This window comes from Lagopus muta, chromosome 1 (assembly GCF_023343835.1).
Source record: "Lagopus muta isolate bLagMut1 chromosome 1, bLagMut1 primary, whole genome shotgun sequence".
Taxonomy (NCBI): domain Eukaryota; kingdom Metazoa; phylum Chordata; class Aves; order Galliformes; family Phasianidae; genus Lagopus; species Lagopus muta.
Genome location: NC_064433.1, coordinates 5,828,021 through 5,845,490, shown reverse-complemented (window position 1 = coordinate 5,845,490; position 17,470 = coordinate 5,828,021). Strand labels below are relative to the sequence as shown.

The following is a 17,470-nucleotide window of genomic DNA, read 5'->3' as shown; positions in this document are numbered from 1 at the left end:
GATAGCAGCAGCAGCAAAGCAAAGAAGGCTGCAACATTTGAGGGGAATTAATTTGAGAGAGGTAAGAGTATTTTCACTACCAAGCTAGCATTGGATTTTCAAAGTAGATATGAAAAATGAAAGCTCTCCTTCCCTACTGCATGTTGAAAGAACATACAATACTGAAAATAACCCCTTTTACAAAGAACCTTTAAATGTGTAAACAATGTGAAGTGTAAGTGATACTGCATGGCACCAATTCCTGATTTCCCACTGGCATTAAAAAAAATAAAATAAAATCCTATTCTGCAAATTTTCACTGCAAAACAGAAGAGATTTTTACATGCATCTCGCTAATTGCCTCACTCTAAAATAGGAAATTCCTTTCTGTTAAAGACTGAACGAAGCTATACTCAATGGCTAGACCAGATGGCGAGGTTAAAAGTTTTGTGCTGCATCATAACTTCAAGTATGCTCTGCGCTGTACTGTCACAGCACAGCATGCTGCTGGTGTCTCAATGCACGTCTGGGGTGGGCCAGCCAAAGGGCAAGGTGTGAATATGCCCCTGACCCTTAATGCGTAATCAAACTGCATTCTCTCCAGCGCTGATTAGTCCAGAGAGCTGGGGACTGGCACATAAATGCACGTTGCTAGAAGGACGAAATAACATTTTAAACAGCAAATTACACAGTTTTAGAAAGGTGGCATTGGAAAGCCTCCACTGAGAGCATTTATTTTCAAGATTTTTTCAGGATGGACGCTCTCCTAGTTAACAAGGATTTACTCTCAACATTAATTTGTATGCATGACACATGATCCCTTGAAATCATACAATCTCCACAATTACTTCGACTGGCAGCAAAGCAAGCTTGGCTAATACAAGGAGGCAGCATTTCCAGAACAACACAACACAACCACTGAAGATGCAGGAAGTTTTTTTTCTTCAAGAAATTACAAAGTGCTCTCCGCAACAAATAAGAGGGACCGGCATCAAATTCTACAAAAAAATAAATGTGTGTGTGGGAGCAATTCCCCCTCAGTTTCATTGTCCCACCCCAGTATTTACAGATGTGCTTCAAACCTGACATATCTAGAGTCATTTTTGTTTCTTTGGACATACATGTAGACTTGCGCCTGATGAACACCGACCGTGTTTCAAACTGTGTTAAAATACACCATGGATGTCTCCCAGACACAGATAGTGTGCAGAACCAAGAGTCTGACATGGTACTCCCCCCTTGAGGGGCAAGTTAGAGATAAAGTTATATAAGCCCAAGTAATAACGTGGCATCATCAGATGCAGTTAATAATGCCTCTGAGCCTGCAGATGTTTGTTAGAGGCAGCTTTTCTCACTGCCCGGAAGGACAGCAGGTAGAAAGTCTAATCAAAGCAGAGACAGTGAAGACAAGGGAAAGTGTGGCTGTGGCAAGACCCTACAGAGAGCTGGAAGGCAAGCGAACTGAACGTTCAGTGCAACTCTGTGCCCCATCAGTCAAACCCTATGTTATTTTTATGCAAAAGGAGAGAAATACAGCATCTTTTTCAACTCAGCCTAGCTGACCGATACCAATAAGAACACAGATCTTAAAGAAAGGGAGAGAGGGAAAACAACAGAGAACTCATTTGAATTAAGATCACTAACCAGAGGAAACGGGCAGCATTTACACACTCCGTTGTCCTCTAAAGACTAAAAAACTGTACAGTTGTTCACACGAAGGAGGTTCTGCCCCTGCTCCTCTATCACACTTATTAAATCCCAGCTGCCTGAACAACTGCCTACTGCCGAATGCCTTTGCTCAGACAGGAAAGGAAGCATACCACCTGAGCAGAAAGTTTGTTGCCAGTAAAAGAGGTAACAAAAGTCGAAATCGTCTTGGATGGGGGCACAGCAGACAACCCGATTTGTGCAAATCGCAGGTGACAGTCTCTGCAGCACGCCCGGGTTTATTTACATTTGTAACTTAAGCGCTGCTTCAACCAGAATAGCTCCAGTGCAGACTCAATGCCAAAGCCTCTCGCTTCACTCTCATGCAACTCAAGCCACAACTGTCATCCTGATGAAAAAAAGAAAAAGCAACAAAATAAAAGGCATTCTAGAAACGGTACAAACGCAGCACAGCGCTCAGCATTTGTATCTTTCGGCGTTCCCCCTTTTCCTAGCTTTTGTTTTTTCCCCCCAACGAGGCTGAGGTTACCTGAAAATTCCTGTCAATTGGCAAAGCCCAAGAGGATGATCACAGAAACTTTCAGATCGAGATTAATGGAGCAGAGACAGGAGACTAGGAAACGCTTCTCTGCCTGAAATTCCAGCGTTCGGCACCCCCCGATAAACCTTATCACCGCTCCAACTGCACGTAAAGCACAGCCTCGTGCTAATTAACGCTGCCTGCACCAGACAGCTGGCGGAACTTAAGAAATAAAGAGGAAGAGAAGAAGAAAAGAGCCCTGCTTTCTGCCTGCTTTCAGTCCCGTGCGCTCGCAGCTGCAGCTGCCGCTCCATCAGGACGTGCGAAGCGGGACCGGGCTTCGAGGAGCGGGGTTCGCTTCCACAGCACGCAGCCCGAGCGCAGCGACGCTCACGTTTCCCCCCTTGGCACCAACAGCGCCCAGCGTTCCCTCGCCCGGCCCTCTGGGGAGCACAAAGCAACTGCGAGGCACTCGGCTGGGCTGGCAGGGAGGAGGGAAGAAGCCCCGGTGCCACTTACATTCTATCAGAGACCAGCAAGCGGCCGTCGACCATCATCTCCGGAAGGAAATCCAGCTTGAACGAAGAAGTCATGCTGCGCTCCGGGCGCGGCGGCGGTCTGCAGGGAGGATGTGGCGGGGCTCGCCGGATCCCACAACTGCGCCGGGCGGCGGAGAGGCAGGCACAGGTGCGGAGGCCTCCCCGCAGCAGCCGCCAGCCCCGGCAGTTGTCACATTTCTCTCCCCCTCTTGGTTTTTCCGCCAATCCCCTCCGAAATCGACTGCTGAGGCAACTGTCGGTGAAGCGCCAGGTGCTGAGCGGGGAGGCGGAGCCACCTCCCCGCTGCAGCTCTCCGTTAACCCCTGAGCCCCCGGCGGGCCCCGCCGCTCCGGGCAGAGGCCTAACGGGAGCCCCGCCGCCGCGCCCGGCGTACGAGCGGAGAGCGCGAGCCGCGCCGAGCACCGCGCAAACTTTGAGGCTGCGAGCGGGGCCTCCGCCGACTGCTCCTTCCTCGGGCACGGAGGTCGCGCCAAGCCTTGCCCTGCTGGAGCTGCAGATGGCACTGAGGGGAAACCCTCATCCTGAGTGCCTAAAAAACCTCGCGCTGTCGGTTTGCCCCCTCCTCCTCCCCCCTCTTGTCACGGGGAGGACATGTGGGGTAGGAAGGTGCAGACATCTCACCGCGCAGAGGGCACAGGGGATGGATATATCGGTGGGCTCTGCCCACCCAAACGGTTTAAACCTCAGCGCCCAAACTGGGGTCACTGCTTCATGAGGTGATGCTGTGGCAATGAGCGCCACCTGATCGAAAAACAGGATTTTGGCAGGTACCAATGGATTTTACACAGCAAACCCTCACATGTGTAACACACCAGAAGCCCCTTCCCAGTCATGCTGCACTGAGGGCTGTCCACAGCAAAGGCACAGAAGTGACATCGCTAAGACATACACCAAATTCTACACATACAGACAGGAGAAGCAACCCCTCTTCCCTCCCCTCCTCCCCCCCCCACGCTTCCGCCCCCTGAAAATCTGTATAAATTTTCCTCTGCCTCTCCCAAAACCTTCTTGCTTCAGTACATAGCAGCTCCAGGCGAACGAATATTAACATATTTGCAAAGATTACTGAAAGATCTGAGCAGTCTAGACAGACAAAATGTTTATCTGCATTGTATTTGCTTCTCATTCTGAATCTCTCCACGTTTCAAAATTCTATTTGTTCCAGATTATCAGCACTCAAAAAAAGCAACAAATACTGATTAAGCACTACTACACTTAAACTTTTCAAGTAGTATTTCAGAATAAAATTAAGGCAGGCCAATGCATGAGTATGCTATAAATCGCACCAAGTTTTAGTTAAATTTTGACCACCATCGATTTGATGATAAAAATACAGACTAGGCGAGTTTTCAGAGTCCGGTTTATTGCACTCTTCAAGGTACTTTTCCATTTTAAACAGTTAAAAAGGAAGAAAAACCCCTCAGGCTGCTAAAATTTTTGCCTACTTTGCAAGTCTAAAGAAAGAAAAGGTTTGCTTGGCCCTCAGCGTAATCCCCGTAGGACAGCTGCAGTCCTGCACAGATACCTATGGTGTTATTAATCTGCTCTGTTCTATATGTTTGCATACTGTCCTCAGCACCGTGGCACCTAAACATCTCTGTAGAGAAACGCAAAGCAAAGCTATGCCTCTCCTTTACTCCATTGATCGCAATTCCTCTCCGCCAGCCATCCGCCAGAGCGTGGGCCTAAAGAGAGGATAAAAAAATAAGTGCAAAGTGGAAATAAAAGGAGAAACCAGCACAGCTCTCTCCAGCTGGATGCAGCCACCTGGGTTTTGATCTGAGGCCTCCATGGTGGTTAATCCAGCCCAGAGCAGAGTTGGAATAACTTTCAATTTCAAAATCTTGCCACTGCAGAAGAGGCAGGTTTTAGCTCGGGAGAAATGCAGACAGCTCTGTGAGGATGAAGATATTCCTGTAAGAAGTCTCCACCCTCCCTTCACCCCGTGTGGCTGGATCCGTACCTCTCCATCGCTTTGCTGGTGCTACATCTGAGAGACGTCACTCTCCCCAGCCACTTTCAACGTCTGCATTCCCACCGCTGCTGGCTGAAAAGTCATAGGATAGAAAGGATGGGGAGCGGAGAAGCATCACAAATAATTTTGTTAGAAATCTGACCATGAGATAGTGAGTTCTTTATAAATCCGCCCCATTTCACAAGGTGTAAGTGCTTAAAAATGCTTCATTAGAACGTATGTTCTTTTGAAATATTTATTTTCCTTTTAATTACATGTGAATTAGCTGGAAGAAGCTGTAGGGAAGCCCTCTTACTGACTTAAGCCTTCTCAGCAGTTTGTTAAATTCTAGCCTCAAATCCCTTGAGGGAATAGTGGATTCAAAGCAGCTTTTAATCATACTATAAGGAGGGTGAAGTAGTATGTAAGTAGGTCATAGAGAAAGCATTACAAGTGCATAGGTTATTGCTTTATTTAACAACTACAGTGTAACACACTTTTCAAAGCACATTTGCTTTTGCCATTTAAAAGTTAGAGGCAGGAACAGGGTCAAATGCAAAAAGAAACCAAGCCTATAAAAGATACTGAGATAAGACTCAAGGAAAGCTTATAGGAAGAAACTGCATTCAGATCATATGGCTCTCAAACATAAATTATGTAGTGCCTATGTATGAATTAAGTCTCAAATATGGAGAAATAAAATAAATCAGCAACAAAAATTTGCAGGTTGGCTCTGTTATCTGTAACGGTATTGCCACATTCCTGATGGGCACTAGTGTGCAAAATAGCAACTTTTATTAAAAATGAAGGAACACTGCTGAGGTAAAAAAAATTGAAGCTTTGGTCTGTTACTACAGTACAGAGGGAAATGAAGAGGGGTAATAGCAAATGAAGCTGCACTAATTTTCACAGTATGTATCAGACAATAGAGGTAAACAAGAGCTTAGAGGAGCTTCATTATTGCTGTGCAACCATTGTCCACTGATATTAAGCATTTTCAGCTAGTGGAGCATATGGCCGTTTTAAGGAAGGAACCTGGAATTTGGAATCAGCAGTTTAACTCCATTCCAGCTACAAATGCCTCTTCCCCAAAGTGCCCTCATTTCAGAGGCCAAGACCCCATCTGTTCCACGGTTGCACTCTCAGTGCCTCAGTTTCTCCATGCACCTAACAAAGCAGATGGAGCAGTTCTACCTCCCATTTGCAGATTAGTCACCATTTAAAAGGCTTTTCAAACTGATAATGTTAGATGCAATTCTCCAAACAATTCAGCCTTTGAAAATGAACACCTCTTCAAAAAGAAACCCACGCAATAGAGGTAGGGCTGGAGAAAGACAAAGGACTTGTCGGATCACTCAATATATGATTTCACTCTGACATCACCGTCACCGTTCTCATCCTTTGCCTTCCATGTACCACAGCCAAATCCAGCATAGTGCTCACCTCTCCAAATCCTGCTTCTCACTCATTCCTTAATTGCCATTCTTTTAATCAACTTGCCCCCCAGTGTTGCACCAAGGAAATGCTACCTTTGGAATCACTTCAAGGGAAAGTTTCTGAGTGACTTCACACTCCACCAAGCCTGCAAGGCAGCACGAAGAGAGTTCAAATCCTCTGCTTTACTCTCCCCTAAGCCAATGAACATGCTCTGGATTCAGCTTATCTCTGGCATCAAAGCAAGTTTCTAGGAGAGGAGGCAGAATCAGATCTCAGCAGGGGTGGTGCAAATTCGGAACAGGCTCAAGTGACTCTGGTGGAATCACTCACGATCTTGCACTAATGCAAGTGGAAAAGGAAATCTGATCCAGATAGTACCAGTGCCAGTACCAGTACCAATGCAAATCAGGTGTTTGCTATCTATCAGAAAGAAATACCTCCTGGGTAAGCCATGAACTGGGAAAGAGTAGCATGGCTAATAGAGGAAAATAGAGCATCTTGTTTTTGTGGTAGGAAATGAGCATGCCTGTCTATCAGTGACCAGGAAGTCTATGGGCTTCACTTCTGGAGGTTCAAGAAAGGCAGTGGAAAGAAAAGCAAAGCACACAAGCACGAATTGAACAAAGCATCTGTGCAGAGCTGCATAATTGTGTGAAAGCAGTAAGCAATTAATGTGGAAAGCAGTAAAATTCCTTGAGCAGCCAACGTAATGGACCCAATTCTGTACAATTTTACCCTTTGCAAGTACTTTGATTATTTGTAACAAGTCCATCTTTAACAGTTAGGTTTGACATTGGAATAAAGTTTTGCTTTATAAACCTTTAAACTTTGAGTAAGGAATTTTTATTTGCTTTATGATTTCTCCTAAAACAAAAAAAGCCCACATAACATATTTCCCTTCATCATGCTTTGAGATACAGAACAGTTTGCACACAACCAAAAGCTTTTGAAAGAAAATTAAATTATTAGCTAGAACTGATCAATGAATTTTGAGTACTGAAATCTTAGTTGCTATTGAGGAGGAACCAATGGGCTAATCAGTAGCAGCTAATCAGTAATTTTCAGAAATAAACCTCATTTAAAATTAGCCCTGGAAAAAGGTACCTCAAATTTTGCATTTCTAGAGCTTTCACTTAAAGCATACTGATATTATGTAAACTTGGTTGCTATAGTAAAACTTCCTACTCATTTTTTTTTTTTTCCTTTCTATTTTATACACTGTAGGGGTGATTTTATCACACTCTGGGTATGAGGCCTTTATTCCATTTCACAGGTAATAACTCAATCTTTGTGAAACAATTAGGCAAGGTGTTGTGGCATGAGGTGGACACTCAAGGCTACTGAGGGCTTTTACAAAGCTTTGGAGGAACACCCAACTTTGCTAACAGCATTCAAATACTTGCGACGGTCACTTATGACTAATGGAGTCAAATCCTGCTGAGCATCTGGCCATCATGTGTTCCAGTTGGGCTCTCCGTGGCAATCTAAATATCTAGGACCCAGAGTCACCTTCCTGTTGTTTGTTAACAACCCTACTGAAGAGCATTGCTTTTGTTCTGTAAGTGTTGCCTTTGTATAGTGTCTTGTGCGTAGGTACACAGGACCAACCCAGTCCTCTCACAAACTTGGCAACAGGCATTGACTTTTTCTTTATCCTTTTTTTTTCTTTTTCTTTTTCCTGTTTCCTTTTCCCTTTTCCTCTTTTTTTTTTTTTTTTTTTAAATTTAATTTTATATTTTATGAACTATATTGCCACTCACTGATTCCAGCACCAACTGCAACCCCACCTGTAAAGTAAAAAGGGTTCTGCATGCTCTGGGCAAATCTGATTTCCTTCTAAATAATGAGTACTTCAGCAAAAAGAACCCACCTTTCCATACAACTCTAGAAGAGCAACCTATAATGGAGACTTCATATGATTGGATTTGGCTTTTGTAGTATCTTCAGGTGAAGAAGCATAAGCTTGTAAGACAAGATAGGTGCTCATATGTGTGAAACTCCATTCTCACAAATGCCTTCACTGGGCAGGGGAAAAGCCCACCATAATCAAACATCTCTTATCTTAGCGCGAACTCGCTGTGACAACTACTAGGAGACAATAAAAACTCCCCCATTTTATTATCAATTTGAGATTCCTGAAGGTTTTTGTCCAGCTTGGAGGCTGGTTGTTGTGGGAGAGACAGTGGAAGAGAGTGTATGGGCTGGGTACAGGTAAGTGCTGGATCTGGAGTTAGTGCTAAGGGAAGCAATTCCCAAAGCAATGGGCAAAGGCAATTGTAAAATTACGATATGACAGCAGCAGGGCAAGAGAATGGATAAGGGACACTGAAAGAGACAGGAAGCCAGAAGTAGACTTTTTTTAAAAAACCAAATGGAAACAAATTTGTGGGGTTTATTACGGGATCTAAATTAATCTTCTGTCATGCACCTTTGAGTAACTGCAGGATCTTCATAGCATTAACCTCTGTCTTCCTTTCCATTCACTGCTGCCACGTGTTTTTCTTTCCTTTTTACTGCCAACAATTGGCCCTCGCCTTACACTCAATTTGCAACATCTTTAAGGTCTTTTTTCATTTGTTAGTGAAGTGCCTGGCATACATCTTGGTCCTCAGAAATAACAAACAATCACTCTGATAATATGTAAAGTAACTAGCTTTGTTTGACATTGTTATTTCCTGCAGACAGAATCCATTAAATCAGACATGAAGGGAAGAAAGAAAAGGCTCCTACAGCAACTGTAATGCATTTGGACGTGCAGAAAACTGCACCATGCCTGTTTGTATTTTTATTTTTTCCCTAAACCTACATTGTGAGAATTGTCACATAGGTCAGATCAGAAGGTCCACCTAGTCCATGCCCTGTCACTGATAATAGCTTGTAATGGATGCACAGAGATAGAGAATGAGTAGGGCAAGTGTACTGTCATCCTTTCTATCTTCCAGCAACCAGTGGCTTGGGGACATTCTGAAGTCAAAGACTGAGTCCAAACCAAGTTGTTTAACAGGTTCAAAATCACCGATTCTGATTTCTTTTTCCCTGAGTTCTCTCTCCCAAAGGAACATTTATAAAGTCAAATGTTTATTTCTCCCAGAGCTGCCTGTTAATGGGATGCTCTTAACAATTTCAGAGATTTCAGGCTCAGTACAACAAATAGGAACGCTGGCTTCCCGTTCTGAAGCAAGACATTAAAAACCAGCTAGCTCAGTTTTTAACATAAAATTTTCACTTTTTTTTTTTTTTTTTGTATAGTCACAATAATTCATATGGAACTTTTGAATCCATTAAATAGCACAGAAATGATTAGCCATGAGGCCCTAAGGCTGGCAACTATTTTGGTATCCTTTTGTGAAAACAACTCGTCAGAAAAAAATTTGGTCACTTTGGATTGCTACATTCAGGCGTGGGGGTTAACTAAGTTAAATGTGTGTTCATCAGACGTTCACAGGCAGATCTCCATATGATTCATCTGAGCAGTTCTGCAGAACACCTGATGTTGCCAATGCAGTTCTGTTAGTGTTTTGTTATTTTTAAAGGAGGTTATATAACTCTCTCATTAAAATTAAATGTGGGCTGAAATGATGCAGGCAAATTTTCAAGCTTTAGAGTGAGCTTCTTCCTCGCATTTTAACTGAAAATAGATAATTTTTTAGGCAGAAGAAAAAGAAAATGAAACCAAGAGATTGTTGAAAATAGAGTCTCTTAGAATATAAGTTTTCTGATAATTCACCGTTTCTTTTCTAGAGGCCCTCAATTCTTCAGATGCTGACCTGCAGCTTCCAGGGAGAGCAGGTGCAGGATTTGAATCTTAAATTCACTCCATAGCACAGCCATCATCCACATAGCACATCATCCACAACTATCTACACTTGCAAGGTTCAATTTCCAGATGATCCACGTCAGGATGCCCTTGCTTTTCTCTTCTCTCCTCTATTTGTCTAAAAGGGATAGCAAATTCCCACGTTCCCTCTCAGATTTTCTGTAATTTTTTCCCCTCCAGCCCTCTGCTCTGTTTTCCTCCTCGTAACAGACTGTTGTCTGGCATCCTCAAAGGCTGCTCTCAAAGATGACCTGCTGATTTGCTGCCATGGGAACTCGGAAGCAAGGACAGTGTTTCCCCCTTGTGCACCCAAAGGCACATGCAACAGTTCCTGATGCCACCACTTTCCGTACGGTAAAAGTTTGCCCTCCTCAGTTTCAGAATCGTTGCAGGGACATCAAGAAGGATGTGACTTAAATAACAGAAGCGATTCAGCCTCTCTGGCATCCAGAGCCTAGCAGCAGCCACTGCTGAATTATTTGGAGGAAGGTGAAAAAGTCTAATAGCAAATGCAAGCATGCAAATTGCTTTTTAGAACTGGAGGAGAAAAGCTTAGGCAGCAAAGCGTAAGACTCAGGAAAAACCCTCTCTAATGTAACAGCAGAAAGCATTATCTTCATATAAGTGCAATATTTAAAACTTCCTAAGCAATTTTTTTGGTAATCCTATTCCTTTGAATCAGAGAATTGACCTAAAATTAGTTTATTCTACCAGAATGAGAGACACAGGCTAGCACACCAGCACCAAGTTAGCTGCATGGACAGACAAGCAAGTAATCCCACTCCTAAACACAATTTTGGGTGCTTTAATTGAAATAAAAGGATCATTTTTTACTCGGCTGCGTTTTACAGGGCAGCTTGTGATCCATACTGTGTCCTTCTTGGTGCACCGGTGCAGGTTTACAGACCACGATTTTTTCCTACAAGTACTGACTCTTAAGAGCCTAATCCAGTAATGTGGTCTTAATGCATAATATAATTTCATGAACCACCTAGACACTGAGTGCAAATTTGAGAGCCGATGCTTTCCAGCAATGTTATTTGGCCATTAGTTGAGAAAACCTGAAGATGCATCTGTCTGATATTAGCCCAAGAAATGGTCACTGCTCCTTAGCAGAGCAGTGAGAATAAAGTTGTAAGAGTAGCTAAAATCCATTCTGCATCCTGCTTGAGCTCATTAGTACTTAGGGTATGTAAGTCTCAAGACTGGAATGGGAGATGAAAAAATTAGGGTCCAGATCAAGATTCACCCTAAATTTGGGAAAATTCTTACTTAGACATTCACTGTCTTTATCCATCCCAGAAAGAGAGTTAATCTTCAGCGCAGCATTAACTTGCCAAGACCAGTATTAAAGTGAGTTTAATTGCTGCATTTGCTTCCGCTGCAGGGTGAAGTAACACAAAAGCAAAGCAACAACAGAAAAGCTGTGTTTTTGCCATGACATGAGAGTTAGAGGAAAAATCCAGTTTTTGTTTCCTCTGTGAGGATGCCAGCAGTCCTGTTTCATAAACTCCAGCGATTCATCACTATCCCAGGCAGCCAATCATTCAGCAGGTCAAGTCGGAATGGGCTGTGGAGCCAGCAACTCCTGCTGCCCTGATAATGCATGTCATTCCAGGCATGGCGACATGCTTTCTCAACAGCTGCCATTTTCAGTTCCCTTTTATATGGCTGACATACAAGTAAACGTGTTGGAAGCAGTAAAACAGTCATAGGGAAGCAGTTGCAAAGACAAATAGCACCTGCACATGATAATCTCTAATGTATTAGAGAGTGAAGAAGAATATGTTTTGAAACAGAATTTCTTTCTTTTAAAAACATCACTTTACATCAGGGAGTTTACATGAGCGTGTGTGTGAAAGAGAGAGATTTTATTTTATTTTTTTACAATGTGCTCAGATAAATGTCCAGACATTCATCTTGGTTATAACCCTAGCAGATGTAACTAGAGGGAAAAAATACAACACAAAAAAACTAGCCATCATTAGAGAAAAAAGCTTGCCACAATTCATCTGTGAGATATGATTTGGTATAGTTAGATGTTCCTGAATTCAGTAATGCTCACTTTAAGAAACAGAAGTGCTCTAATTAAGGGAAAAGATAATGGTTTTCTTCTGTTGTTTGTTTTCAGCTTTTATCCCTTATAATCTGACTTAAATTTCATGAATTACTTGTTCAATAGCTCATCCCTGAATTATGTGTAGTTGAATAATTTTTTGCAGATCAAAACTAACTTCTAGGGGAAGGGGATTATAGAAATAAACAGTCACAATAAACAAATGTTTAAACTTGTGTGCACATGTGCATGTGGTGTACATACACACCGATGTATACCTGCATGTTAGACAGAGAGCATGTGCAATTTATGTATACAGAATATGGAAGGACCCCATGCGTGCACATAAATGGCAAAAGAAAATAAAAATAATTGCTTTCCATAACAGTGCTGGAACAAGATTTCAAATGCATAGGATTATCCATATTAATTTATGGTAATCTGCAAATGAATGCTGTGGAGACAGTACAGGTTATCCAAAATGGTACTTGCATTTAATGAGAAACTACCACAAAATATCAAGACAGATTTAGTTGCATCTTCTAATACGCCCCAAATAAATATAATGCAAAAGACAAAGTAAAAGGCACGCTTCCCCTTTGGAACAACTGTCAAAGGAAAGCAAAGCCTTTCTTTCTATACAAAGTCCTCCTCGACATCTTGCTTTCAGATTTCATCAACTTAGGTGTTTTCAGGGCTGTAAGCAGTGAACTTTCCATCAGCAGCATCTTCAGCTAATTAACCCTCCTGATTACAATAATTAGTATTGATTCACTTCTGAATGACTTCTTAAGTATTCAAGCACAATCTACACTTGCAGTAAAACTTCTAGATATGAATATTAATTGAATGCCCTCCTTTGTTTTTCAGCCCCAAAGGTATAGTTTGCAATCTTATATACTTAAATTTGATAACAGAAACACTTCAGTTTTATTCTCATTTAACAAAGAGAATATTAACATGTTGATGTTACAGATTGTGCTTTGTGAATCCGGAAAAAATAAAGACAAAGATTCCAGGCTAATAAATAAATATCTTTCACTTCCATTTCCCATGGCAGAATGGAAAGCCAAGTCCCACATTAGCACCTTGTTCTACCAGGTACGACCAAGGACAGTATTTCTTTTTGGCATTACTCCTGGTCATTGCAAGAACAAATAACAACTCATGCAGAGTCTCTGTATTAGCTCTCTTAGCACTGTTATGGAAACAGATGTTGCCAAGTTTGACAACTGCTAGGCACCACATTGCTTTGTGAATGGGCGAGATTTAGCATAGGTAAGGTTGAGGACACCTGTGATGTTAAGAGCATGAGAGCTCTAAACCTATACAGTCTCTCAAAAGCCAACAATTTTGTTCAGGCATGCTAAGAAATAGCATATGTTACAGATTTGCTTCACTTTCTTTGATGTTAATAATAATTGTTATGGCTCAAAAAGCAGTATTTCAGTAAATACTTTTTTTTTTTTTTTTTTTTTTTTTTTTTTTGTAGCAGGATTCACACAGACTAATTCAAAAATTAGTCTTTGATGTGAATGGAATGTCAGAAAACAACTTTGGAAAAATACAAAGTAATTGGCAATCTAAGTAAAAAATCTTCATTATATGGATTTTATGCAGCATTTAATCTGAAAACATAGGAGCTACTGAAAGTTTGGTATGAACTCACCTGTGAGAAGAGCGCTTGGGAAAGAGTTTTAGTATTGAATAGTCCTTGTAAGTGGAGGGTGAGTGTGCTGCCCAGGTATCTCTGGGCGTCTGCTACAGACGTGGCACCCACCCTACTCTGGGCAGTCACCAAAGGGGAATTTCCATGTCAGCGGAGCGAGCTGCTCACCGGGCTTCCCAGCACAAAGGGCATCAGCTGCCAGAGAGAACAAACTGCGGGCGGATAACTTGGTAAAACACAACGCACCCGGTGCTGGCAGTGGGGAGCAGTTGTGAACTAGTTAATGTTTGGCTCCAAAGAAGTTCTCCCAAGAAAGTGAATTGCTGCATGGTCCCGTTGTACTAAATGCAATCCGTGCACTCTTCATGTTTATGCACAGCACACAGTATGCAGGCACCACCTGATAATCCATAACCTCTACGCTTCAGGCGTATTTTATGCGATATTACCTTATTATTCATGTAAACTCTTTCGTATTGATTTATACCATCTCAACACACAAGGGAAGGAGATGAGACAACGATAGAAAAAATGCAAAGAAGCATAGCAAACACTCAGAGTCTCCCCATAAAACACTGCTGTTGAAAATACATGCTTAGAAAGTTTTGATCCGTAACAATAAATCTTTAATGTTTTGTTTTGTTTTGTTTTAAATTAAGGGGTCCTGACCCTGTATAAATCATGCACTAGGATCCAGATTAAAAAAAAAAAAATAATCACAAAGCCCTTAAGATTAATTGATCCAAGCAAAAAATAAACCACACTGACAACCATCTACCTGTTCTCTCGGAAGTAAAGACTACAATTAAACTGAAAGTAATGCATTTACTTAAGATGCAAACTACTTAAAGGCTTTACATAGCTTCAGAAACTCCATGAGACTGATGACAATTCATTTCATTTAAGACACAGGCTGCTGTTCAAGTAAAGACTCCAAATTTTTGAAGAGCTTTGTAACAGTTTATTTTCCTAGTGCATCATGTCTGTGAACATTTTTCCAGATGCAAAACAAAAACTGTTAAGTGTTCAGATCCTAAACTATGGCTGTCAAAATAGATAGATAATTCACAAAATGTCATATGAATAATTTGTTAGATTTTGGGATATGAATAGGAATCATCCAGGTAAATTATTCTGCCTGACCTTAAAAATTCTAACATATGCTAATAGCTGGATTATAAAAATGGAAAGTAGCATAGGCTCCCACTTCGAGATCTGATTTATCATTTTTATTGCATTTTCATTACCTAAACAAAATTAGAAGCAGTATCTTCAAAACAGCAGTTAAAGTTGATATGATCGGGCATAAAATCATGCAAGGGCACATTTGGCAACTATGCATTCGCCAGATTGACAGCAGTATTGTAAGCTTTCAGAATCAATAAGTTTTCTCTTCACAGTTAAAGGAGAGGATGATACCAATAAATCTCCAACTTAATGCCATGGACATAATTGTAAGACGCAAACCTCCCCCTCCCTGCACTACTAGCAGCGGATCTCAGATGAAACAACCTCCACAAATTAGGCAATAGACTTCATATTATACTGCATACACAGAAAGATTAAGGGAAATGAAAAAGGGGCTGAGAAAAGGAAAGAAAAAACACAACAAAAACACCCCATCGCCAGACATACATTAAGCTAGTTTGACAGCACCATTGTTCAGCTGTCCCATTGTCAGACCAAAAGATGTATTCAGTGCTATGATGTCTGCTAGCAAATAAACAAAAGACTACATTTTTCAAAGCGGGGTGCCAATTCCAGCATAATTCTGTGTGTGTGTGTGTGTGTGTCTGTGTGTCTGTGTGTCTGTGTGTGTCTCTGAAAAGAGAACTCGGTGCTGGCCCCCCGCTAAACCTGGGAGCATAAAGAATATATGTATAATCCCACATGCAGAAGTATCTACGTATTTTTAAAACATCTTCAAGTGGAGAGGATGAGGCAGAGCATTAATAACTATTTACATAGGGTAAGTGAAAATTAAAGTGGTATTTAGGGCACTAGCTCTAATATGGAGTCTCCCTGAGCTTTTTCCATGCTTATTCCATGCCCAGTGCATAATAATGAGGCAGGCAGAAATATTGCAAAGGAGGTGATAAAAGAAATACCGCCTTTCATTTAAGGGAAAAAAAAAAAAAAAAAAAAAAAAGAAAGAAAAAAAGAAAGATACATAAATATTATATTTTCCCTCCTTGCCCTCTCCGTACATTTGTCGTCATACATGAAATGTGCGGTTCTAACTCATGGAAACGCTCCCTGCACGCAGCAATGCCTGTCTTTTCCTTTAAATAGGGAAACTACTTAATACCCAGCACGGATATAGTTGCAGCGGGCCCAGGCAACTCAAAAGCACGCGTTAAAACAAAGGAGACAACATACCTTAAAAGCAGCTCCTCATTTCTCATAGTAACAGCGGATTTGGGACAGCGCATGCTTTCTGCACCGATATTCTCAACAAAAGCCAGTTCAGAAGTGCGCTCAAACATCAATGCCACAGTAGCTACTCACTAATGGCTACTCTTTCTCTCTCTAGGCAGACGCTGAGTGGTGGAGCAAAGGGGCCCCTGCAGATTCACTAAGCAGAAATAATCCTCTCTGACAAGTTATGTTGTCTGGGCATATTTTACATTAATGCACTGTGCTGCCTATAGGGGTCTTGTTTGCGTTCACTCTAGCCTAGCTGGTGTTAGCTCTCTTAATTACTATAAAAAAAATAATTAGTGACAACCCCCCTCTCCCTCACCTCCCCTGGAAAAAAAAAAATAACGGAAAGAAAAGAAAGGCAAATATATGGGTGAAGGAAGGAAGGATTTCCCCCTCTGGAAGGATGCATGCTTGATATGGATCTTTTGTTTGCCCTGTGAACTCGGTGAATACAGTGGCAAACAGATGCTGCAGTTCGCGAGGCTTGTGCACTTGAAGGGAATTGGGTTAGAGGCTCTTTCTGGGGCTTTGGAGTCGCAGCTGGAGCTCTTGCTCTCTGCCTCCTTCCCTTCCCTTCCCTGTTCAAGGCTGAGTGGCTTTATGGGACCTGCCAGCTCGCATCAGAGAGACTGGGGAGTATTCATGCAGGCACCTGCGGATCTTCTGTAAGTTTTCTCTTTATCTGAGCAATTTTAACCCCTCCAAAACACAAATCCTTTACGTTACTTTAACAAGTAACAGTTTGCTTGAACCCAGCCCCATGTGCTTGGTTTGGCAGAGTTCTGGCAGACAGGAAGGGGGTTGCATTATTCACTGATTTACTCACTTCCGATGTATGAAAGGAACTATAGCGTGACTCTGATTTCAAGGAAACAGCCTTTTGGGCATTAATTGGGAGATCTGCCATGTGATTTAGAAATTGGTTGTGGACTTCTCAGTTGCCAGGGCAGTCAAAGAGAGGTTTATATTCACATCTTGGTTTCAGCTTCTGGTGCTGATTGGTGAATCTTTAAACCATGCCAGAAGGGCTGTTTTTTTCTTTTTTTCTTCTTTTTTTTTCTTTCTTCTTTTTTTCTTCTTCTTTTCTTTCTTTTTCTTTTTCTTTTTCTTTTTCTTTTTCTTTTTCTTTTTCTTTTTCTTTTTCTTTTTCTTTTTCTTTTTCTTTTTCTTTTCTTTTCTTTTTCTTGTCTTTTTCTTTTTCCTTTTTTTTTTCTTTCTGTGTCTGTGTTTCCATTTGCTTTGAATCTACATCAGATACTTGAGTTTGTGCTTATTTAGTAGATAGAAAATGTCAACAAGACCTTGATGCTTTTTTCAGCCAAAGGCTTTTCTGCACCACTGAGGCAGTAAAATGCATCTTAACAATGGTTCTCATTTTCTCTGAGG

General features: G+C 41.7%; 1 protein-coding gene and 1 long non-coding RNA gene across 15 annotated transcripts in view; one reads left to right on the top strand and one right to left on the bottom strand.

Annotated features, from left to right (window-relative positions):
• CELF2 (CUGBP Elav-like family member 2) overlaps positions 1 to 17,470 on the bottom strand; it is a 564,102-nt gene that overhangs the window by 237,063 nt on the left and 309,569 nt on the right. For 5 of the 14 annotated variants that reach the window (XM_048952133.1, XM_048952141.1, XM_048952162.1 and 2 more), the window contains exon 1: positions 16,040 to 16,270. The exons of 3 other annotated variants lie outside the window; for them this stretch is intronic. In XM_048952133.1, coding sequence (XP_048808090.1) covers positions 16,040 to 16,146 — 107 coding nt within the window. In that variant the 5' untranslated portion in view covers positions 16,147 to 16,270. Of the gene's footprint in view, positions 1 to 2,686; positions 4,638 to 4,690; positions 6,538 to 13,660; positions 15,534 to 16,039; positions 16,271 to 17,470 lie in introns of those variants that run through there. 6 more of the 14 variants (XM_048952188.1, XM_048952244.1, XM_048952207.1 and 3 more) reach the window with 6 other exon arrangements.
• LOC125696515 (uncharacterized) overlaps positions 16,344 to 17,470 on the top strand; it is a 48,655-nt gene continuing 47,528 nt past the window's right edge. The window contains exon 1 of the long non-coding RNA XR_007378367.1: positions 16,344 to 16,749. This is a non-coding gene — a long non-coding RNA (uncharacterized LOC125696515). The remainder of the gene's footprint in view (positions 16,750 to 17,470) is intronic.